The sequence below is a fragment of the Rhinopithecus bieti genome, unplaced genomic scaffold, assembly GCF_001698545.2.
Source record: "Rhinopithecus bieti isolate Rb0 unplaced genomic scaffold, ASM169854v2 scaffold_39386, whole genome shotgun sequence".
Taxonomy (NCBI): Eukaryota; Metazoa; Chordata; class Mammalia; order Primates; family Cercopithecidae; genus Rhinopithecus; species Rhinopithecus bieti.
The window spans coordinates 943,024-966,689 of record NW_016816648.1 but is presented as its reverse complement, the minus strand read 5'-3'; the positions used below and the strand labels follow the sequence as shown (position 1 = coordinate 966,689).

Below are 23,666 nucleotides of genomic sequence, written 5' to 3'. Positions count from 1 at the left end.
CTGGGGTGGGCGGCCAAGGCACAGAAAAAGTCTCGGAGTGGGCAAGGCGGCTGGGTGCCCTGAGTGGGGTGCCCTTCTTCCGCATGTCTACGCATCCCCATGCTCACTGGCTCAAGGGATGCCTAAAGGTGGGTGGGCTTTTAATTCCCCAGAATGCACCCCTCCACTGTTTGTTCTGCCCTGTCTCCTGGCCCCCAACTTGGACTTATGGCCCCAGGGCCACCCTACATTCCCTCCCCACTTGGTGCCACATGCTGACTTGGGGGCCAGTGAGATGGCAGGGCCCTCTGTGGGGACAGAGAAGTCACCAGGCACTGGGAGCACACTCAGTGTCCAGCTCCCCAAAGCCTCCTGTTCCTTTCCAGAAGTCTCAGAGCCTGGCTGACTCCTGTGGCAGTGCTGGGTCCTGCAGTGTGGCCCGTGTTGCAGAGGCAGTGGCCACTGACCACAGGAGGTTCCTCTGGCCTTGCAAGTTCTTTCTGCAAGGAAACCACGAAGCTCCACTCCTCCGTGGGGCCAATGCTCCCCCAGCCTTGCAGATGACCCTCCCTAGGCTCTGCTACCTTCCCTTTTTTTCCACCTCCAACTTGCAGTCCCCACCAACAAACAAGGCCCTGTCGTTTTGAGAAGGGTATTCAGTGGTCCAGTCGTCCCAAGTCGAAGTTCTCAAACCCCATCTCCGTTTGGATCCCCCAACCCCACCCTAGACCCTGCCTCTGTGAGAAGAGGTGACCAGTGACCCATTGGCATCATGTTTGGGGTGGTGGGGGAGGTGGAATTAGGATTCCCCTCTCAGGGGAGAGGTTCAAAAGCAGAGAGGACAGGGCCTGCCTGAACCCTCCACGTTGCAAGGTCAAAGGCCAGTGCCTGTCCCAGGTACCTCTGGGTGCTACGGCCCACCCTGCCCTCTCTCCTTTCTACCTCCCTCCCTCACTCCAGCTTCCCTGCTCTCTGGCAGAGTCCCATCTACAAGGACGACTGAAACTTTATAGGGCATGATTCATCGGTGGCGCACCCCTTGGAGCCGAGGCGCGTATTACATTAATCAGTGTCAGACCACTAAAACCGAGATATGAATATGAATTCTCCATATTGCAGGCGAGATAAATGTGCTGGTGAGTGTAATTGATCCGAGGGCAGTGGGCAGGATGGTGGCAGCAGGGAGATTTCAGAGACTCCAGCTCAACCTTTGTGCTGGGGGCTGCCAAGGCTGTAACACAGAACTCAGGAGCCCTGGACCAGATCTGTGTCTTGTTCCCCCCCACACACCCACCCCTCCAGAAAAAGCCCAATATAACCAGAAAAGGGAACCCGGAACAGAAAACCAATTCTGATGATGAGGGGAACCCTATGTCTGGAAATTAGTCCTGTGGACAATCTCCCCTCAGTCTGTTCAGGGACTGTCTCCTCCCTGCTGGTCAGAGAGCAGCTGCCACCTCTGAAACCATCCTGGGCACTGCTGAGGTAGGGAAGCCCCTTTCCTCAGGCAGAAAGCTCCTCCAGAACTAACAGCGCTTTGTTTTCAGAAGCAAAGGATATTTGTGGATTTTCAATGTCCACTCCAGATTTTTCAGGAGCTGAAGCACCAGGCACGTGGGGTGCTTCCATGGGACCCTGCACACTTAGATGGCTCCCATGGCTGGAAAGATGTAAACAAATAGTGCACAAAGAACAAAAATGCCTTCAATGCTCCATTACAAATTCATTTCTAACTTTTCACTGGAGAAAAATAATTCCGAGGCTGGTGATCTGTATGGAAAACCTAGCTCTCAGGAAGGTGCACAGACCATTCATGGACTCTAGGCCACTGCGGCTCAGTAGCCAGGACTCCCAAGGATGAGCATGTGCTGGCCCAGCTACCTCAGCAGCAGTTCCTGTGGGGGTGGGGGGTGGGGGTGCGGTCCCAAATGTCTTGCATTGAAAAAAAAAATTAGGAAAGGGTGGAAATAGGGTGTGCAAAGCAGCAGGTGCCAGCACAGACCATCCAGTTTGATTCAGGTGACTAAAGAGCTGAGCTTGCCCAGGGACAGAGAACTCTGGCCCACCTGAATCCAACCTGCTGTTTCCACCGTCACCCAGAAGGCATCTCACAGCACACTGGTTGCTTGAGCAGCATGTCTGTGTGGCTGGGAACACAATTCCTCATCAGAGGCGAAGGACATAGCTGGTCAAGCCTCTCTAGAGACACGGTCTGGCTGAGGACACAAGATCCATTTGGGCCCAGCAGTCAGAGTAGGCTCTAGGACCCCATTGCAGAACCTCTGGAATGATGAGCCCAAGGCTCTGATGACCCACGAAGGGCTAGGGCCGAGGGCAGGTGAGAAACACCTCTGTGATTGAGCAAGGAAGGCACCGGACAATAAAAGCACCCCACATAGAGCCCAGTGCTCACTCCCTCGCTCCAAATGCCAGTAGCCTACCCTGTAGGCCCGGCACTCCCCCAAAACACACACAAAGAACCAGTGGCTGCAGCCCTGGAACACAAAGCGGTCCCCACCACTACAAATCCAGGCTCGTGCCCGCGGAGCCCCAAGGCCCAGCGACCCCAGATTTGCGCCACACCCCAGGAGCCAGATCGGCGCTGGTCAAGGCCGCATTCCGCTTTCGGACCATAGAGGGCGCCTGGAGCACGTCCATTCAGACCGCGGAGCTGCTCCCCGGGGCCGGGCCCGAGTCCGTCCGCCCGCGGTCCACTCCGCTCCGGCCCCGCTCCTCCCGGCTGATCCCACCCCTCCCACTCCTCGCTCCCCGAAGCGCCTCAAGTGTCCTTGGCCCACATGCCCCACGCGGCGCCCTTCGAGCCTCCTCTTCTCCGCTTTTCCTCCCGCCTGGGGCAGGGAGAGGACCTTCCCCTCTACAAGGACCAGGAACGGGGTGGAGGGCTGTAGAAAGATGCGGGCGTCAGGGGCCAGTAGGAGCCGTGGACTGGCGCCTCCTAATCTTCCCGCGAGCCTCCCTCTTTCCTGGAACCTCTGAAAAGACCCCAGTGCCCCGACTTTCCCCCTAGCTTCGGCCGTGCACGGAGTCCCCACGCGCAGCACTGGCGCCGGCGGGTCTCGAGCAGGCCGGGAAGGGCGGGTCACAGGCTGGGGGTGCGAGCGAAGGATGGTCCCTCTGACCTCGGACTCGGCCCTGTCCCCACTAGACCGCTTTTCCCAGCAGCCCACATCCTCGCTGGCAGTTTTGGAAATGTTTGCTTGCTCAGTTTTCACGCATTCAACGCAGAGTCGCCTGCGCCCTGAAGGCCCCTGCGTCTGGTCCGCAGAGCCTCCTGAAGGTGCCGGCTGCCGCGCTTGGCGCGTGTCCCGCTCCGAACCCACTGTTGCTGGTGTCCCCGGATCCGCAGCGATGTCCAGGCTCCCAGGCCATTCCCCATCCACGCGCGCCCGAGGTCAGCCCCGCCGCGAGTGTTTCCCAACGTCGCTGCTCCCAGCTGCCTCACCGCTGCGGCCATCTGGGGCAGTTTCCTCTGGACTCCCGCGGTGCGCGCCTCTGAGGGCAAAGGACGCAGTCCGTGGAGCCCAAGTGTAAAGGGGCTTCCCTGGGAGAGCAAAGACCCCTCGACTTTCTCGCTTCCCACCGCAGCCCCAGTCCCTCGTTCACACCTCACACCGCAGAGAACCCCCGCACCGCATCGGCGCCGGCCCATCTGTAGAGTTTTAAAGAGCCTTCCAATTTTCCCGGTGTTTGATTTAACCAAACCACTAAAATACATGCAAAGCAATACTTCGTACTCCATTATTTTCACACTCAACCCAGAAAACGACCAGGCGCCAGGATGCACCGTTGAGACAACTAGTTATAAACTGATTCCTAATCCGAAATTCTCCTCTGGGGTTGCAAATAAAAAGTATTTTTTCTCCCTTTTTACCGATGCTATAAAATCGTTTTGTAAAACTGCCTAAAATTGAACTTATTCATGTCCTGAGAAAATCATGTCTCAGAAACATGTTTCTGAAAGCAATTGAACTGCCAGCAAGAAACTGCCCTACTGACAATATTTAAAAATTCAACAACAACCACAAACAACCAAGAGATGTTTAAAGCACCTGCCTTTTGGGTGGAAACAGCCTCTAAAAGCCCCCCATGAGAAGCCCCTCTCCCCCAGCCACAGGCCCTTGGACCCTGCCCAAGGTATCCCCCACTTCTCTCTCTCTTCCCCCCTCTCTTTCTGCCACACACACACACATACACACACACACTCTCTCACACACACACGCTGGCCAGGCACACAGCAGCAGGAGCGGGGAGGGGGCATAATTTCATTTAGTTTATTAGACAAAAATATATGATTTAGACAAGTTCGCTGACGCGCTATTTACAATCTGAAATCACTCTATATACAGAAAAGGGGGGAAAGAGACACAAGCATCTGGGGGCATTTACCGAACCCGATAATCGCAGCCACCGGAGCCGCCTGCAGAGGCCTGGCCGCCTGGACGCGAGCTCGAGACCGAACAAGCCCCTTTCTGCAGAAAGCGATGGATGGGAGTCCTTGACGTCGTTGTCATATTTGTCCTTTACACCAGTCTGAAATATTTGTCTTAATTCCTCCCACATTCCCTCCCTCCCCAACTCCTCCCCCCTCCCCCTCCCCGCAAAAGTAAAAGAAGACCCTTAATCAGGCGGACGGGAGGGCTGCTAGGATCCGCGGCGTTCCCTCCTGCGGGGCCAGAGAGCTGCATGGGAAACACAGCGAGACAAGAAGACAGGGGCACTGTGAGTGGGGGACGCAGCGCCGGGCGTCGCCGGCTCCAGCAGCGGAGCCCTGGGGGCGGGGTCGATAGCCAGCGCGGCTCCCGGCTCGGGAGAAACTCCAGTCTCCTCGGCTCGCCCGGCGCCCAGGGCTGGCGGGGAGCGCTCCTTCAACAAGGACTGCGCGACCCCCACCGCCACCCAGCCAGCTCCGCCCGGGTCCCGACCACTCCTCCTCCCCCTCCCCACCGCCTTCTCCCATAGCAAAAGCAAACAGCACTCACTTGTCGCGTACCGGCTGGAAAGGCGACTTTAACTGCTGTGCCGGCGAATCTGGCCTGGAGACGAGGTCTCTCTCTGCGAGAGATCGGAAGAGGCAAAGTTAGGACAGAGAGACGGGCGGGAGAGGGCCCAGGCCTCCTTCCCACCAACTCCTGCCTGCTGCTCAGGCAGATTCGCCGAGAAACGTCACCCGTCATCCCACTACCACCCCTGAGCAGGCCCGCCGGTAGGGCAAAGCTCTCTTGGGAGAGCCCCAGGGCCTTGTCTGGCTTTCTAAATTGAAGCAGGGATTAAGCACAGCCTCAGTGCTCAGAGGCCACTGCCTGGTACTCTCCCAGCGCATGCTGCACCCCACGCTACTACACTTAGCCAGGCCTCTGCATTCCCAGCTAGAGTACAGAAGGACGCGGCCCCCTGGAGCTGTACCTGGGAGCGTGGGGCTGCTGCGGGCCGAGGCCTTGTCTCCGTTGAGCGTCCCCGGGGCAATGGCGACCGGCGGCTGCGGTGGTGGAGGTGCAGAAAGGTGAGGGCCATGGGGCGCGGCGTGGGTCGCGCCAACGCCCAGGAAGGAGCGCATGTTGAGCAGCGAACCCTGTGCGAGGAATGCGCTGTTGGTCCAGTTGGAGAACTTGCCGATGTGGCAGGTATACAGTCCGTGGCTGGGCAGGAAGGCGGGGTGTTGCAGCGGCGCGCCGGCGGAGGGCCCGTGTGCGCCGGGGTGGCCCGCAGGCGGCGGCGGGGAAGCCTTGGGCGCACCATCGGGGCTCGTGGCTGTCTCGGCCAGCGACCAGATCTTGGGCTTGCCGTGCGGCGCACCCTGCAGGCCGCCCGCTGCAGCGCCGGGGCTCAGCAGGCGCGTGCTGCCGGGCTCTGGGACCTCCTTGGCCAGGCCCAAGGGCGAGTCCTGGGGCTTGAAAACGTCGGGTGCTGCCAGCGGCGAGCCTTGGTCCCGGGCAAGAGCAGAAGGGGCTGCGGGTGCGTGCGGAGCCTCGGCCTTGTCCTCGTCGTCCTCGTTGCTCTGGTCTCCATCGTGCTCGTCGATCTTGTCAATGTCGATGCTTTCCAGGTCGATCTCCTCGTCGTCCTCGGCCTTCTCCGGGTCGCCCTCGGTGTCGCTGCCGAAGAGAGTTCCATCTTCCTGGTCCTTGCTGCGCGCTCCCCATGTCACCTTGTTCTCCTTCTTGAGGCGCCGGCGCGCGTTGGCGAACCAGGTGGAGACCTGCGTGAGGGTCATCTTGGTGATGATGGCCAGCATGATCTTCTCGCCCTTGGTGGGGTAGGGGTTCTTGCGGTGCTCGTTGAGCCAGGCCTTGAGCGTGCTGGTGCTCTCGCGGGTGGCGTTCTTGGGCCGCCCGGGGTCCCCGTATTGGAACTGGCCGTAGGGGTAATAAGCCGGCGCCGTGTGGGCTGCGAAGGTGGCGGGGTGCACCCCAGGGTTGTCCTTGAGTTCATACTGCGACCCCTGCAGCCACATGGTAGAGCCATCGAGGAGAGAGAGGAGGGAAGTGGAGAGAGAGAGGGAGAGAGAGAGAGAAAGAGAGAGAGAGAGAGAGGTAAGTCTCCAAGATGGGAAAGTGGGAAGTAGCCGCTCCAGTGGGCTCGAGGGCCGCCTGGGCACTTTGCTGGGCTCTGCTGTGCTGGGCAGATCAGGAAGGCACCCCCAGTTCACTGCTGGGGAGAAGGGGAGCCAGGGCCACGAGCTGACTTCAGGAACTGTCCTTTCACCAACCGTTGAGATCTTTTTTGCCATTCTAGAAAAGTTCCAGAAACAGTGCAGTCTCCAGACGAGCACAACAGAAGCGCGGCCCCTGCAAGTTCCCTAGGCGACTGGTGTTCCCACCACCAACCGCTGTAGAAACCTGCATTTCCAAGTTTATCTTTCACTAGCTAGAGGGGAAAACCTTTCAACTGAGCTGATAAAGCCATTTCTCCAAACGTAAAGGGCCTAGAGCCCAAGCCTCCTCTCTGCGACCCTGAGGGGGCTCAATCAAAATATACCATCCCGTGTTTTCTACCGGTCTAAATCCACCAGCAATTTAAAACTAAAGCACAGTCCTCTGCCTACCAAATTAATCTGCATATAATAGTTTACCCACAGTAAAAGGTCTTTGGTGGTGACAGGTAATTTGAAATTTTAATCCCAGCCATCATCGACAACAATAACAAAAACACCATTTTTTTTAAATACAAAAGGAAGTCTTAGCCTGTAAAATATTAACGCAAGGGCTGGGAGCAACCGGCGGCCAGGAGGGGAACCGGTTCAGTATCCTAGGCCTCTTCTCAGTTACTTCATCTCTTAAGTTTGACTTTGATCTGGAGGGAGCAAACACAAACTGTTTGCAGGCATTTAGAGGCGGTGATTTATTTGCAATCAATATTCTTTTTATCATCAGTAGTAAAACACAGCAAGTCAAATTATCCCATCAGGTTTTTTGGTAAATAACATTTTATCTTTCTAACAACCTCATTAGGCCTCATTATTACCATAAATTGCCCAGACATTCAAATACAATTTTATCTTTTGACTTCCAAACACCCAATTATAATGGCTTGGAAACCTAGGCCTAGAATCAGGGTTTGGGTTTGAGTTTACTCTCTAAGAACCAGCGGAAGAGCTGGAGGAAACACACACCTTTTGGGTGGGAATAATTTTTACATATTATCCTTTTAGAGGGGAAAAACAACTTAGAACAGCAAACATCTCCCTTTCCCAACTCTCCACAAAGGGCACAGGTCCTCACACTGAAGCTCCCTCCCTCCCCCGCAAACACAGGCAGAGTTCCCAAATGGCACACAACTGCATTCGCAATTTCTGTAAAAAATGTTCATCCTCTATGTAAAAATGGTCGAGTTGCAATGCTAGCAAAGGGAGCTCCGGACTCTGAGAAAGTTGTGAAGACCAGAAGATTTCTTGGACTAATTAGTTTGGTGACTGAGGCCGCAGAGAAAAGGTTTCTGCGGCCAGATTTCGTTTTTACCCAGTCGTTGCAAAATGTACTTTGTGCTTTTCTAATTATTTTGGTTGTAATTGTAAAGAAGACATTTCAGCCTCGTCTCCACTGGGAATTCTTTTTGAAAGGACACCTTGTAAATCTCTCAACGCGTTCCGGCCTCCCTGCCGCCTGAACAAAATGGGGCTGATCTTTTCGATAGTGAGAGACCTGAAAGGCAGCCGGGCCGCTTTCTTTCAAAACTACAAGAAAAGTTACAGGGAAACCCGCTCTTTGCTTGTGCACACTTGACGGGTGTTTACTCCCCGCTTCTCCTTCGGGGAGCGGGAGCGGGGAGATATCGGGGGTGCCTGGAAATTGCTTTATCCCGCGGGCAGCGACCCAGGAGGGGGTTGCCTCCCAGGGCCCCGTGCCCGCAGCACAATTCACCAGCCGTCCGAAGTTTAAGCATCGACCTTGCAGTAAGACCAAGGAAAATGGATCATTTGGACCGGCAGACAGGCCAATGCCCCTGCGGAGAATTAAGTGTGCAGCCGCCTCCCCCCACATCTAACACCCACTGGGACGGGAGACTAAGAGGACATCATTTATTTTAAACCAAGGGACACTGTTTTCTTTAATCCTCAATTATGTAACTAAGGAAGAAAAGTGCTTTTCTTTCGGTGCAAATGAAATGAAAACTTTGGCAACTTAGAAAAGTAAAATCAAACACCATTTCAGACACCAAAACATTATTGCAACTTAATTTTTGTTTAAACTCAAATTCGCACACACGCCATAGAGAGAGTTCTCCATCCCTTGGACCCCTATTGTTAACATTATTTTGATTGACTCTACTAGGCTTAAAAGGGGTCTGTCTGGCAAACTCAGATACAACTATCTCGGAGCTGCTAAAGAGGGAGAAAATCAAGTTTTCCAGACTCGGTTCGAAAACTAAAGAGGCCGCGCTAGCGGGACCCGCGGCCAGGAAGGGAAGTCCTGCTAAGCTACGCCGGGCCGAGCTGCAGGAACCCCGTGGGCCTGCCCGGGCGCCCTGGCCGAGCCAGGCGAGTTTGCCCCCGACCTCCAGCGCGGGCAGCACTCCCCGGGCCTGCTTCTGCGGCCTCTCTGGACTCTCGCGACCCGCTTCCTGGCCCGGGCCTTCGGCTTTCCCAGGCCGAGATGGCCCAGCCGTCACCCGCCCGGCCTCCCCGGGCTCCTGCGTCCCCGGGGGCCGCGGCCTCGGCCGCCTGGAACCTGTCCTCGGACCTTTCTAGTTCCTCGTCCGGACCAGGTCCACCCGTCGTCTCTCCCTCCTGGGCGACCCGCCACCCTTCCCCTGGCGCGGGTGAGACAGAGGAGAAGCGGGGGAGGCCGGGCGCACTCACCATCTGCGAGAAGAGGCTGAGATCCGCGGCGTAGGGCAGGAAGGCGCTGTAGTTGGGCGCGCCCGCGTACGGCCCAGCCGCCGCGTACATGCCCAGCACCGAGGTGACCGCAGCCGCGCCCGCCCCGCCGCCCAAGCTCCGCGGCTCCCAGGTCGACCCGACGAAGCAGCGGCCGCAGCAGCAGGCCGCGTAGCACCCCCGGGCGCTCGCCGCCGTAGGCGCCGGCCCCGCGGCGCATCAGGTACTGCGGGTTACCCAGCTGCGGGAAGGACATGTCCGCGGACCGGGCGACCGCCGCAGCGGTGCGAGTATTAAAGGCGCGGGAGGGAGACGGAGGCCGTCCGGAGGGGGATTGCAGGGGGCGCTTGCGCTGCGAGGGTTCTAGGCGAGGAGTTGGCTTTCCAGCCGGGCGCGCTCGGGCGGGCCGAGAAATGCGCCGGTCGCGGCTCCTCCGGCCCGGTGCTCCCAGGCGCCCGGCTCCCGGCTGCGCCCTGGGATCCGCATCGCGCGCCGCTGCGGCGGCCGCCCTCCGCTCGGCGGCGGGAGCTTTCAGAACAATTTGAAGTTGATGCTTTGATGGCATCCCCTTGAGCGCAGGCCCCGCCCTTGCTCTTCCCCCGCCCCCTCCCTGCCTCCCGCCCGCCCTTGCCGGCCGCTCCCGCCCCTCCCGCGAGCACGTGGTCCCCGCGCCGGCCGGCCAGTCCTCCTGCGGTGGCGCGCGCGTCGGGGCGGCGCCGGTGTTGGCCCGGAGGCCAGCGGACTCCACTCCTTCCCGACCAGCCCCCGCGGCTGTCTGACAACCTGTCGACACGGGTTTACAGCTGTCTGACACCGGGTTTGCAGTTTCGCAGTCGAGGTGTGTCCCCTTTTTAACAAAAACAACTCGGCGTCTGCTTTTCTACCGTTTGGGCAGCGGGGAAGGGGCCGGCGGCCTGGGCGCGGGTGACAGCGGGCAGGGAGCGGCCTCTCCCCCGAGTCCCGCGCGTCCCGTGCCTCCAGGGGACTATCTTTGGCAGAAGTGCACCCGGACACTCTCCGCGAGCCACTGAACCGGCGTGGCGTGACACCCCTGACTCCAGATGCGGGTTCCCTTGGGCCCCTACTAGGTAGTAACCGATCGTCTGCCAATGACCGGCCTCGCCGCCCTTGGGGAAGTGGGGAGCGGCCGAGCTCTGAGGGCTCTTTCAATTGTGCAAACTTTGAGCGAGGGCAAACCCCGCGGAGAAGTCGCTAGCTCGGGGGAAGCAGGCGCAGTCGGCGCCGCGGGTTCTCGGAGGGAGGGGTGGGGGAGATGCGAGGGGAGGGGCTTTTCTTCACCCAGAAAGCCCCTGGCAGCCGGAAGGAAGCATCCCCCGTGCCCCAGCGAAGGGGGAAGACGGCGTGGCCTGGATGCGGGGTTTGCCCACCAGGTGTGCAGAGGCAGATGGGAAACGTGTGGAACGCGCGAACCCGAGTCGGCGCCGCCGCCAGACCGGGAACTGAGCGGCCTCTTGGTTCCAACCCCGCGTCCCTCTTCTCCCTGCGTCTCCCCTCTCCATCCTCAGCCTCGCCGGGCGACAGGACGTGGCCGGGCGCGGCGCACTTCAGAGGGGCTCCGTGTCGCCGCGGGCCTGGCCGTGCCGCTCCCGGGAGAAGATGCCAAGTGTACGGGCCTCCTCGCCTCCCTGAGCCTGGGACGGCCCTGGCTGGCCACTTCTGCGTCTCGTGGCTGGAGAGGTCCGGACGGTGCCGTGGGGAACCGGGTACCAGCCCCGGCTCCCGGGGCCACTTTGCGAACCACCTCGTACTCAGAGCCGGAGCCGGGAGTTCACCACGCTGCCGCTCTCCAGCACACGGGACCCCGCGGGAATTTCAGCAGCGCACTCTGGCGTCTTCCCCGCTTTAGGCCGGGTTGGGGCTATGGGATGAAGGCGGCCATCGGGCCAGAGTCGGCATGCTGTTCTGCTGTTGGGCTGAGCCACCCGTATCCTGGACACCGGCCTGGCGGTCCCTTGACCCCCTGCCTCGCTTCCCTTTCTTCCCCGAGCCTGGAGGCCCAGGGACTTCAGCGGCATCACGAGGGCTCCGGTTTTCTGAGCCTGAGGACAGACAATGAGACATCGCCTATAATTAGCAACAATAATGGCCATGATAGTAGTAATTACTAATAACCAGCTCTGACATCGGGCTTGATTTCCCTGCTCTGAGTCAGATTGTTTCCTCGTCATGCTGATTCCCCCGCTCAATTCGCCCCTGCAAACTCCGGAATCCGCCTACAACCTCTATGGTTCCTTTTCTGCTTTTACAGATTCCAGGCGGGGTTTGTGGGGGCGCGGAGGGTTGGTGCGGAGTGGATTCTTGGTGACACAACTCCGGGAAGCCCCTAACTGCAGCTTTTTCCTGTTCCCCAGCCCACCACCAGACACCTTCTAACCCTAAGACGGATTTCCGATTTTCAACCTCCTCTCCTCTATACCCAAAACAAATCCATCCATTGCATGTGCCTCACTAGGTGAGAAGTGGGCCAGCCCCACCCACCCAGTCCTGTTCAGCAAACTTGTGTCACATTTCAGGGTGACAGGGGAGATACACCCTCTTGTGTGACCTGGAGAATGAGGTGCGATGTAAGTCCAGAGACACTTCTCAGCCTTGGGATTCATCTACAGCTTGTCTGCCTCCTTCCAACACACAAAGCACCACCGCCCACCCCACCCGCAAGCCTCAGGTCTCTCTGCAGCTGGCAGAGCTTTGTGGCAAGGTGGAAATAGGGGAGTGGAGGCTTCATCCTGACTCTCAACCAGCCCACTCCTCTGTGCCCTGGCTGCATCACCTCCCTTGGCGATCACAAAATGACTGCAGGTTCCTGAAAACACCAGGGAGCTGGGTGGGGCGGCTGCCACTGGGCCCCACCTGGAGGCTCCCCTGCCCTGTTAATCTTGCCTGAGGACTGCACAGTTCCTGGGGAAGTGGCACTAGCAAAGCTGGGTAACCTGCTCCCCCCGGAGCCCTGCAAAGGTGCAGAAGGGGAGATTGTGGTCCATTCTCTGCCCAAGGCCAGGGCCTGTGGTGGCACTCCAGGCCCCTGGGCCTAAAACCAATTCTAGGAAGTCCTTTCTAGGAAGTTCTAGCAAAGCCTGGCAGGCCCGAACTCACCTCCTCTCTTCTTTCTCCTTGGCCCTTAGCCCAAAAACGTTCACCTAGGATACTTGGAAGCAGGGTAGACTGAGAGAAAGAGAGAGAGAGAATTGCCACCAAAGCATCCCATCAGAGAGGGGGAGAGGCGGAGAAGGAACTAGAATCTCCTGGCTCAGCCTCTCCTAGGAGAGTTTCCTCCCACTCGTTCTGCCACTCATTTTCAGAAGCAAATGTTTCAGTGGGGCTCAGGGCTCCAGGGCCTCAGATGCTGGAGCAGGCAGAAGGGCTGGGTGTCTGGAACCCATGGGCCTGATTTGAACGCCCTTTTAAAAATATCGTGAGAAAGTCTGAACTTTCCCTCAAAGAGACTGCCCCTGCCCCCACGCGGACTCAGCATCACTGGCATCTAGGACCATCCCTCTGGTGGCCGTAGGTGTGCCAGGTGAAGGAGATGGACGTTGGAATGGGAGGTTGTGTGGCTCCCTCTGCTTGGTCTTGGAAACTGACGCCCCAACTGTGAGGAGCTGGATCTCTGAGCCAGGAGAGAACCACTTTGTTGGCCCCTCAGCCACTTTTCCTGCCTCCAAAGCAGGTGGCTGAGGCAGGCCCTGCCACTGCTCCAGAGGTTGCTCCTGGCTAAGCTGGCCGCACCGATGGCTGCCCCTGTAGTCACTGTGCCAGAGACAAAGACGAGGAGCCTGACAAAACCAAGTCTAGGGGTCGCTGCACAGCGGAATCGGAGCTCCTCCTGCTTAGCGCGGGGGATCCAGTCCGGAAGCCCGTGGGCCCCGGTGCTCCGGGGACCCAAGGCACGTGGCCCAGGAGGCTGGCAAGACCCCGCGAAGCTTGGCAATGGGGGGTGACTGGGACTCCCCTGCTGGGAAGCCAGGACCTTCAGCGCGTCCAGGACTTGGACAGACGCAGGCCTCTGGGTGCAGCAGCGTGTGCAGAGTGCGCGAGTGTTTCAGGGAGCGCAGGGGGCAGGCTGCAGGGGTGGGGGTTGGGCGGGGAGGAGAGGAAAGGCCGGAGGCGGTAGGGAGGGAGATGGGCGTTGGTGTACAACTGCAGTTTAAGCTAACTAGATTTTTAAGCTGCTGTTAAGGCTTGATGGAAAGTTTACTTGCAAGGTGCTGCTGTTATCATTGTTATTATGAGTCAGTTTTCTAAGTGGGAGGGATGTTATTCCTGGAGAAGATCATTTTCCTATTCTCTCTCCCACCCCTCAGTGAGGATTCCACCCGCCCTGCCCCACCCTCCTGGGGCATATTTACATCAGGACAAGATTAAACACACCCAACAGCTTCCTCGTTTACAATTTTATTTCCTGGGAAACAGTTCGCTGGTCTTGAAGCTCTGCAATCCGAGGGTCGCTAAGGAAAAGGAGGATGCTCCTGGGGACGCATCATGCCGGAAGCCGTCTGTGGAACCAGCCTTTGGCGCTGAGGATCAGGCTACACAGACCCGCCGCGGGATGCAAACGGGTGGCGCGGACCTGGGCTCCTGCCTTCACACTGGCCACTGTCTGCTCCAGATGGCAGGACTTCGCCCTGGGCCGCGGCTCAGTGGCGACGGAGGCGGCCTGACCTGGCGCTGCAGCGCGGACCCCAGTCTGGCGCTGCGCCCCGACTCTTAAAAACGCACTAGGACTTCGCACCATCCCTCAGCAACAGCTGGGAGGCCACCCAGGTCGGCGACTTTGAGGCAATAGTCAGACAGTCCCCAGCGGCTGAGACCCCCGGTGGGTCCGGCCGCTGCGACTCTACGGTTCCCTAGGCTCCGACCCCGTGTGCAATCTGCGCTTTCCTGCCACGCCGGGCAGGGACTGGTGGCCCCTGGGATCCAAGAATAGTCTACAGTGAGCGCCCCGAGGGCGCAGAGCTGCGGGGACGCGGTGGCGAGCTGAGCTGAGTTGGGCAGAAGGGAGGAGGAAACCCCAGAAGTAAACGCCCAGAAGCGAAGGACGCAGGACGGTCTCACGCTGAGGGGAGTACCCTCCACGGCAGGCATCGCGGAGCCAGTTCCTCAGCAGCGTGGGGACCGCACCAGAGAACGCGGCGGGCGGACCAAATGCGACCCTAGCCCTAAAGCTGCGGCACTGGGCCTGAATTTCCCACAAACGCAGGGCAGAGGAATGGACCGCAGTGGCCCGGCCTGGAGTGCCGCTCCGACGCCGTCCCCAGTGTCGAAGGAAGTGAATTACATGCGTGTGCACACACGTAAATATTTTATAAACCTCCCCTTAATTAACCAGATCATTTCCATTATGCCTCCAATATGAACAACAGCAACGGTGTGAGAGTTCTCAGGGCTTCTAATTTGATGTCACCAGACGGTTGCTCGGGGGCAGAGGCACCATCGCCGTGCCAGCTGCACTTGTATTTATTTGTTTTTCTGCCTTGTTCCTGTAGGGCTCCATTATGCAATTTTTAATTAGTTTGTGTTTGTATTTCACCCGTCCCAAATCAATGCCATCCCGAAGCAAGGCGATGTAAATTCTCTCAGTACAGGTGTAGCTGCCTGCGCGGGTACACCGGCAAACGCGTGTCTGACAAATGAAAGCGGGGCCGCTGCGCAGCCGAGTGTCAGCTCTCGGCAGCGGAGAGGCGCGGATCAAAGCCAGCGGGGACTTCTGCGCCCCTGTGAGCGTCGTCGTGGCTGCGGCTCCTAATGTCATTAGAGGAGACCGGGCTGAGCACGGCGTGGGGAACAAAGTGACTTTTCATTTTGTTCAGGTCCTCTGGTCTTTGGGCCAGCTCTGGCCTCGGAATCGCCTCCCGCTTGGGGCCTATCGGATGCAGCTGAAACCGCCATGGCTCCCGCCAGGATCCCTGGCTGTGCGCACCCTCAGTGACCCAGCGCCCTGGGATCACTGTGGCTTCTCTCCTTGTCCCTCTAACCGTAACCCACAGCCTTAAGCTGAACCTACTCTGGAATCTCTAGACAGGGAGACATCCCCTCTCCGCGTTATGTTTGCATCTCCGCCTTCTTGAAATGACCTCTGTGGAGTGCGTGTATATCTGTTCTTCCAGCCATGGGGAATTCTTTTAAAGCTTTCTTTTTTTTTTTGTCGGGAACAAGAGATTGTTCATCTTTAACTAGGCCACATGGAAATTATGATTCAACAGCAGTGTATATTTAATTAGAGTAATCTCACTTGAATTTAATTACCTAATGAATTATTTGTTTAAAAGGTAGAACGTCTTGTTTGCCAAGTATGGTGCAGACCTCCGATAAGAACTTCTGTTCGAGGACGTTACAGTTTAAAAGCAGGCATGCTTAAGGGTTCTATTTTAACTCTTTGAGTATGTGACTGTTATTGTACTCTCCAACAAAAACTAAGGCGGTGGTTAGAGTCTGGTGGGTGGAGCTCAGAGGGCAGTGGGCATGACCCTGGCCACACAGAGGTGCACTCTTGTTAGGTACACGTGTGTGCCCAAGTCGCTTTGGAAATTAATATCCTTTGACTAAAATGTGAGTCGAGCTTATCTTAAAACTTATTTCATGTTGCTTTCAGTGCCATTTTCCCCTCCTGGTGCAAGTCAGGACAGTTCTCTACTAGTGAACTCATTTTCGAAAAGTGTTTAAAACAAAATAATGCCTCCTTCAGAAGACTCTAGTCAGGTCACCAAGTCCCAAGCGCTCCTTGGGTCTCTCCCATCGGAACTCCTCTTGATCCCTGAGGCATTCAGACTACCAACAAGAAGTCTGTCAGGGAGTTGTTTTGTCTATTTGTTGTTTGTTTGTTTTAACTTACAGCAATGAAAGGTACCACATCCCAGACTCTGACCTAAACTCTTAGTTCTTAAACTGTTGGGCAACCTCATTTCCTCTTGGTTTCCAAAAGCAAGAACAACTAACTCCAAGCCGTGACAACTTTGAGAGGCTCCAAAGGCAATTTGTCTCCACACAATGCCAACAGTTGGTGCATCTAATGCAACTTTAAGAATTTTCTATCACTGCTGCATGATGAAATGCCAGCAGGGAAATTTACACATGGGTTTATGGAGGGGGCAGAGAGCAGCTCACCCTGTTCCTGAAAACAAGATAGGAAATAAGAAGAACTCAAATCAACTTGGTTGAATTCCACTGTCATTCTCATTAATATTTCAATAATCAAACAATTTAATGGTAAGCTCATGAACTATTGACACATAAATATCAAATATTATTAGTATAGTGTTCAATCAAGGAGGAAGGGGTTTAGAAAATGCAACCAGTTGATAAAACTGATTGAACTTTTATTTCTTTTTAGAATACCTGACTTTTATCATAGCTGTGCATTTGAAATTGATGTTCTAACAACCAATAGTGGTTAAAATATACTATCCACTTAATTATATTCAATTGTGGTTAAAGTAACATCTCTCATTCCAAAAACCAGATCAACATGGATGCATACTTAAAACTTATTTATGAATTTACTTCACACATTCTTCCCAATAACAACAGACAGTAACGATGAGAGAGGAAGTAAGATACTAGCTTAGGAAGGATAATACATTTCCCAAATTTGAGCAAATCCAGAGAAGACTTCAGGGTAAAACCCTCAAAGGAATTTATATGTGTGTGATGGAAGAAGGGGAAAATACTAAATGGTGTATTTGTGTTTGATGTTTCCAAAAATCTTTAAAATTTAGACCAGAGTTCTGTCTCCAATGACTTCATATCAGCCCTCAACCACTTATACATTACTAAAGATAAAAGCCCAGCTACTACAAATCTCTTTAAAAATCCATTGACAAGTACATGCCTACAAAACACCTCCCAAGCAGAAAGCATAGCAAATTTTAGGTTTTTAATGAATGTGTGCAACAGCAGACCTCCTAGGCCCACAGGTTAACATCTTTTCTTCAGACTTTAGGGACACCAGCTCAACGGCACAGCATAATGTCTCAAAGCCTAACAGACATTGGAAGTTCTGGGAAAGTTTCTGGGATGTTCTGAAGACACTTGGAGTCTACCAGCATATTCCAAGACTACTGCTGTAGAAAAATCCGGGGTATGAAATGAGTCTAAGGAGGAAAACTTAAAATATCCCTTGTACCATGGGTCCCATATCTGTTCTTGCTCTGACTTTGCTTCTTACATTACTGTCACCAAAAGTCGTCTCCAGAGCTGTACCCTAGTTTGAGGTTCTTAGCCAGTCCCCCGCCACTCCCATCCTCTCTTTTGTAGGACATGAAGAAAGGCCTCCAGACCTTCCAATCTTATTCCAGCCTTGGGTGCTGTGTGGGTGCATGCATGCTTGTGAAAGGTGGAAATAGCATGGGGGGTGGAAGAGAAGACAGGAGGAAGAGGAAACGTTTTCTTCTCCCAGACACACTTCCAGTGGGGAATTTGGCCCCTAGAATATAATACACCTGTGACCAAGAAGAGCCCAAACTAGGCAAAATCCCCAGATTGGGAAGTTCCTCTTCTCAGTCCTCTGTGTTCCTCCAGATGCCCTTCCCAAAGCCCTGCATTTTAGAGCCTGCCCTAAAGGTCCTCACACTGATGGCAGGCTGCTTGGATTGACCCTCCATGCCACCTATTACCCATTCTTGGGCTCGCATCACCTCCAGTGAAGATTGACGGGGCCTGCGGTTCATTCTCAGGAATAAACAGAGGGACTGGCAGACGAATCAAAGATTCTAATATGACCTAGGATGTTTGCTAATTGACAGGGATAGGTTAGCTTAATCTCCTGCGGAGAGAACATCTACATTTTAATAAGTGGCCATAGAGTAGTCACCCAAAGCTCCTAGGAGAAACCCACACTTTTGCTGGAGGTTTAGGGGAGAAGCAGCTTCCTTTCCAATCACTCTTTGGGGGAAAGAGGCCTTCTACATCCCCCTTGTCAGTGATTTCCTTCTCAGATGCCACCAATGGTAGAGCTAGGTTTGAGAGAGGCCTGCAGAATCCTGTCCACCTGTGTGCCTTGGCTGGGAGTGCTGGAGCAAAGTCCCAGGGACTGGGGGCTTCAATGGCAGACATTCATCTTCTCCCAGCTCTGGAGCTTAAAAGTCCAAGGCTAAGTTGTTGGCAGGGTTGGTTCCTTCTGAGGTCTCTCCCTCACTTAGAAGTGGCCCAGTAGCCTCTTGTTATGTCCCCTCCTGGCCACTTTGTGCATGGGCATCCCTGATGTCTTTCTGTGTGTCCAAATTTCCTCCTTTTGAGGGGACTCTAGTTCAATTGGACTAAAGTCCATTCTAATGGCCTCATTTTACCTTGATCACCTCTTTAAAAGCCCTGTCTCCAAACGCACTGGCATTATGGTATACTGAGGATTAGGGCTTCAACATATTAATTTGGGGATGGCACAGAGCATGATTCAGCCTATTATATCATGCATGAACACCTATACCTCTCCCACTACCATACATGACCACATATACCTCTCCCACTACCATCTACAATCACCTATACCTCTCCCACTACCATCCATGACCACCTATGCCTTCCCACTACCATCTATAATCACCTATACCTCTCCCACTACCACCCATGACCACCTATGCCTTCCCACTACCATCTACAATCACCTATACCTCTCCCACTACCATCCATGACCACCTATACCTCTCCCATTACCATCCATGACCACCTATACTTCTCCCACTACCATCCATGACCACCTATACCTCTCCCACTACCATCCATGATCACCTATACCTTCTCTCTACCATCTATGATCACCTATACCTTTCCACCACCATCCATGACCATGCCGTCCATGATCACCTATACCTCTCCCACTACCATCCATGATCACCTATACCTCTCCCCCTACCATCTATAATCACCTACACCTCCCCACTGCCATCTGTAATCACCTACACCTTCCCACTACCATCTATAATCACCTACACCTTCCCACTGCCATCCATGACCACCTATACCTTCACACTACCATCCATGATCACCTATGCCTCTCCCACCAAAGCAACACCAGAGTTCATTAGTTGGATCTATGTTCATTGCTCACAATGCAATATATTCTTTAGCTTTGGGGCAAAAGGTCTTAGAAGAAGCTCTAGCCTTTCCCCTCTTCAGTGTAAAATAAAATAAAAATATGTCATGTCTAAGATAATTATATTATTCCCTACATTAAAAATTTCCAATATTGGTTATTATCGAAGGTTAAATTTGCCACCCTGATACAGTGTATTCCTGTATAAAAAGACTTTTGAATTTTGTCTGGCTTACAGATTCTCTAGACAAGAAGGGGCTTTGATTTGAGAAAATGAATTTGATCCTGGGCTCCGAGCTACTTCTACTTCTTCCTTGTTGACTCCAGGATAGTCAGCTGGTAGAATGTCTTCATAAACCAAGGAGGCCAGCGTGCTGCTTTTACTCCATGCAATAGATGTGCCAATTGCACTATCTTGATGTCATTTCTACCACGCACATTTCAAAGCTATCAGTTGAGCCCCATTTCCTAAATTTTGCAAAAGAGGAAACATTTAGTAGCCCAGCATGTGACTATGCTTGGGTCCCAAGGTCGCGGCTTACTGTATGTGCATTAAGCAAGAAAAAACTGCCATAAAAACAGAACATTTGAGCCCCCTTTGTGTTTTATCAGCTACTGCGCCTCACTGCCAGCAGAGACATTGCCACTGTGGCTGTGATAGCAGTGGCAAAGGATCAGTGATCATTTTACAAACTGAGGACTGTGTGACATTATCTCCAGGGTTGAGTTAAGTGGTTTGTCGAAGGCCGCTCAGCAAGTGTGCAATAAATCCAGGATTAGAACCTCAGCACCTCCTTCAACAGCCCGCCCACTAGGCCCAGGGCTGACAGACTTGTTGATCTCATGACGTCACCCTTCCCACACTCCCTTCTCCCAGACCCTGTGACAGTCCCCTGCTCTCTGCACTTCTAGGGGCAACTCATCATGGTACGGGGCCGTCGCCAGCACAGCTGTTACCAGTGCCTGACTGCTTTTACCTCCCACCTTCCTTCCTCCTATCCCTCCTTCCTTTCTCCCATTTCTCTTCCTTCCCTCCCTCCCTCCTTCCTGCCTTCTTTCCTTCCTTCTTTCCCACCTCCCTCTTTCCTTCCTCCTGTCCCTCCCCTCTCTTTTCTTCCTCTTGTCCCTCCTCCTTCCTTCCTTTCTCCTATTTCTCTTCCTTCCTTTCTCCTGTCCTACCTCCCTCCTTCCTTCCTCCTGTTTTTCCTCCTTCCTTCCTTCCTCCCGTCCCTCCTCCCTCCTTCCTTTCTCCCATTCCTCTTCCTTCCTTCCTCCTGTCCCTCCTCCCTCCTTTCTTCCTCACATTTCTCCTCCTTCCTTCCTTCTGTCCTCCCATTTCTTTTCCTTCCTTTCTCCTGTCCCACTTCCCTCTTTCCTACCTCCTCCTTCCTTCCTTCCTCCCATCCCTCTGCCTCCTTCTTTCCTCCCATCCCTCCTCACTCCTTTCTTCCTCCCATTTCTCTTCCTTCCTCCTGTCCCGCCTCCCTCTTTCCTTACTCCTATCCCTCCTCCCTCCTTCCTTCCTCCTGTCCTTCCTCCTTCCTTCCTTCCTCCCATCCCTCCTTCCTCCTTTCTTTTCTCCCATTTCTCTTCCCCCCTTCCTTCCTTCCTCCTGTCCTGCCTCCCTCCTTCTTTCCTTTTGTCCCCCCTCCCTCCTCCCTTCCTCCCTTTCCCTTTGTTCATTTATTCCCTGAAGGCTTTAGGGAACCACTATAAGGAATAGACAGTATCTTGTGCTCTGGGAGAAGCTGAAATCAATTAGACAGTAGTCTGAGTATCTATGTTACATGTCTAAGTTAGACAATTAGGTGAAACACATACAGACACCTAATTATTCTATAAGGCAAAAGTAAGTGCTAGGAGGGATACACCATTGTGATGTGTCCATCTCCAAGTTGCCAGCCCCCCTTCTGCATTCTGCTGCACAATGCCAGGCTCTGCTAAACTCACTTCTCCACAGCAGCCTCGCCCTTCCTGCCCAGGTCACTTCCTGTTACTCTCCGCATCAGCCCTGCCACCTAACTTCACCAGGCAGCAGCTGGTCCAGTAGTCCAGTTGTCCAGCACTTACCAAGTCAGACCGTCAGATTCCCTCAGACAGCACTGTACCAGCCCAGCACAGTGGTCATCTTAGAGGCCTGAGTTTCAGTCCCTGCACTCCTCCAATCCATCTGCCTGCTCTCCCTTGTCCCCTAGCTAAGGGGTGGCAGCTGCTTTCCACATTGCCTCTGCCATAACTTCATCTTGGCTCTTCGCCTTTTCTGCTAGCTTGTTGAAAATCCATCATAATGTCTTCATTTGCTAGGGCAGTTGTAACAAAGTACCAAGACAGGGAACCTAAACAGCAGAAACTTATTGCCTGGCAGTTCCAGAGGCTGGAGGTCCTAGATCAAGGTGGCAGCAGAGTGGGTTCCTCCAAGGGCTGTGAGGGAAGAGCTCAAAGATCTCAAAGCCATGCTCTCTGCCAGTTTCTGGGGGTGTGCTGGCAGTTCTGGTGTTCCTCAATTTGCAGATGCCTCACCCCAATCTCAGCCTTCAGCTTCAGATGGAGGCATTTTTCCTGTGGGCTCTCTATGCTCAAATATCCCCTTCTTATAAGATCATCAGTCATATTAGATCGGGGGCCCACCCTAGTCCAGTATGACCTCACTTTACCAGGCACTGGTAACAGCTGTGCTGGTGATGACCTGTAACATGATGAGGTGCCCCTAGAAGTGCAGAGAGCAGGGGACTGTCACAGGGTCTGGGAGAAGAGAGTGTGGGAAGGGTGACGTCATGAGATCAACAAGTCTGTAAGTCCTGGGCCCAGTGAGCGGGCTGTTGAAGGAGGTGCTGAGGTTCTAATCCTGGATTTATTGCACTCTTGCTGAACTACTTACATGTTCAGCAATTCAATTTTCAAATAAGGTCTGAGATACTGAGGATGAGGACCTTAACATCAATTTTAGGGACATGCAATTGAACCCATACCAATACCTAGTTAAGAATTATTTTCTCTGTCCAAATAATTCACAGAATTTCTGTCTCCTACCTAGACTCTGAGTGATACAAGAGCTGTCGACTTCAGGGGTCAAAGGAGGATGTGACTCATGCTATCAATGAGGAAAGAGTACAGTGACCTGCCACTTGGACCGGGCTTTGGAAGGTGACATGGATTTTGATAGAGAATATGAGTTAAGGGGATTCCATAGTCTCAGAAAATGTCTCAGGGACCAGTGAGCAGTGGGTGAGGCTGCGGCGTGGAGTTTATCAAGGATGCAGTCAAGGACACCGAGGAGTCTCATTGTAGGGGATTTCAGTCGCATATGAATGAGTCTGGGCTTTATCCTCTGAGCAGGGGGAGTTATCAAAGGTCTCTGAGGAGGAGCAGGACAGGATTTAATGTGTCAGAGGATGATTACAAAACTGATCGAGGTCATATCTGCAAGGTGGAAATACTATCAGCAAAGATGATTCTGCATTGCCACTGACGTTCATGCCCAGTGAGAGTGAAGAGCCAGCCCAGGACTGAGAACTGTTGGCCCCATCGGCTGCTGGTGCATAAGGGACATCTCTGTCCCCTGGCACTCAGATACTTCTATGAGTAGATGAGGAAGATGGTTGGCTCAGGGGCAGCAAAATATGATCTCAACCCCACCAATGATATTGGAAGCTCAGAAACCACATGGGGTCGGGGGGTGGGGTGAGAGAAGTCCAATTTTGGAGGACACTAGGAACATTTCTCCTTGTCCTTTAAACAGAACAGCTCCAATTTCCTTGTTTTACATATCAAATTTCCAGATAAGGTTTTGTTTGAACAAAGTGTTTTTCTTTGCCTAAATGTGAATTTGAAAAATCACTGAAGTATATAATTGTTAGAGTTCCGATTGTAGTTCTACAACCAATTTGATGATGCACACACCTCTAATTGTTTGGAAAATACAGCACGTTAGCACATCTCCTTTCCGAGGGCAGATTCAGCAGCCATCTGCACATGTGCAGAGTATGCGTCTGCTTCCTTCATTACAGAAATGTTAAGCGTTTGTTTGATTCTTTACGATATATAAAATGTTAAATTAAACAGAAATCTGGAATGACAGAAATTAATAAGGAAAATAATACTTTCAAGTAAAGGTAATTACCACTATTATTACTATGAACGCTGATGAAAATAATTTATTTGCAAGCCTTCCCTTTGCATCAAAACATTCATACTGTATCACAAAGTCTGTGTTAACAGTTTCTTCATAAGGGAGGGCAAAAACAGTACCTATAAAGTAGAACGACGCTCCTCCTGTCTTATATCACAAAACTCATCATAGTCATATAC

The 23,666-nt window shown here is 53.8% G+C and overlaps 1 protein-coding gene across 1 annotated transcript; it reads right to left on the bottom strand.

Annotated features, from left to right (window-relative positions):
- Nucleotides 1-4,252: 4,252 nt before the first annotated feature.
- Nucleotides 4,253-9,654, bottom strand: IRX1 (iroquois homeobox 1). Its single transcript, XM_017855030.1, is given in 6 exon segments — nt 4,253-4,679; nt 4,980-5,052; nt 5,404-6,439; nt 9,296-9,436; nt 9,439-9,479; nt 9,482-9,654. Coding segments are annotated over 6 exon segments (1,437 nt in total). The 5' UTR covers nt 9,570-9,654; the 3' UTR covers nt 4,253-4,621.
- Nucleotides 9,655-23,666: the final 14,012 nt, after the last annotated feature.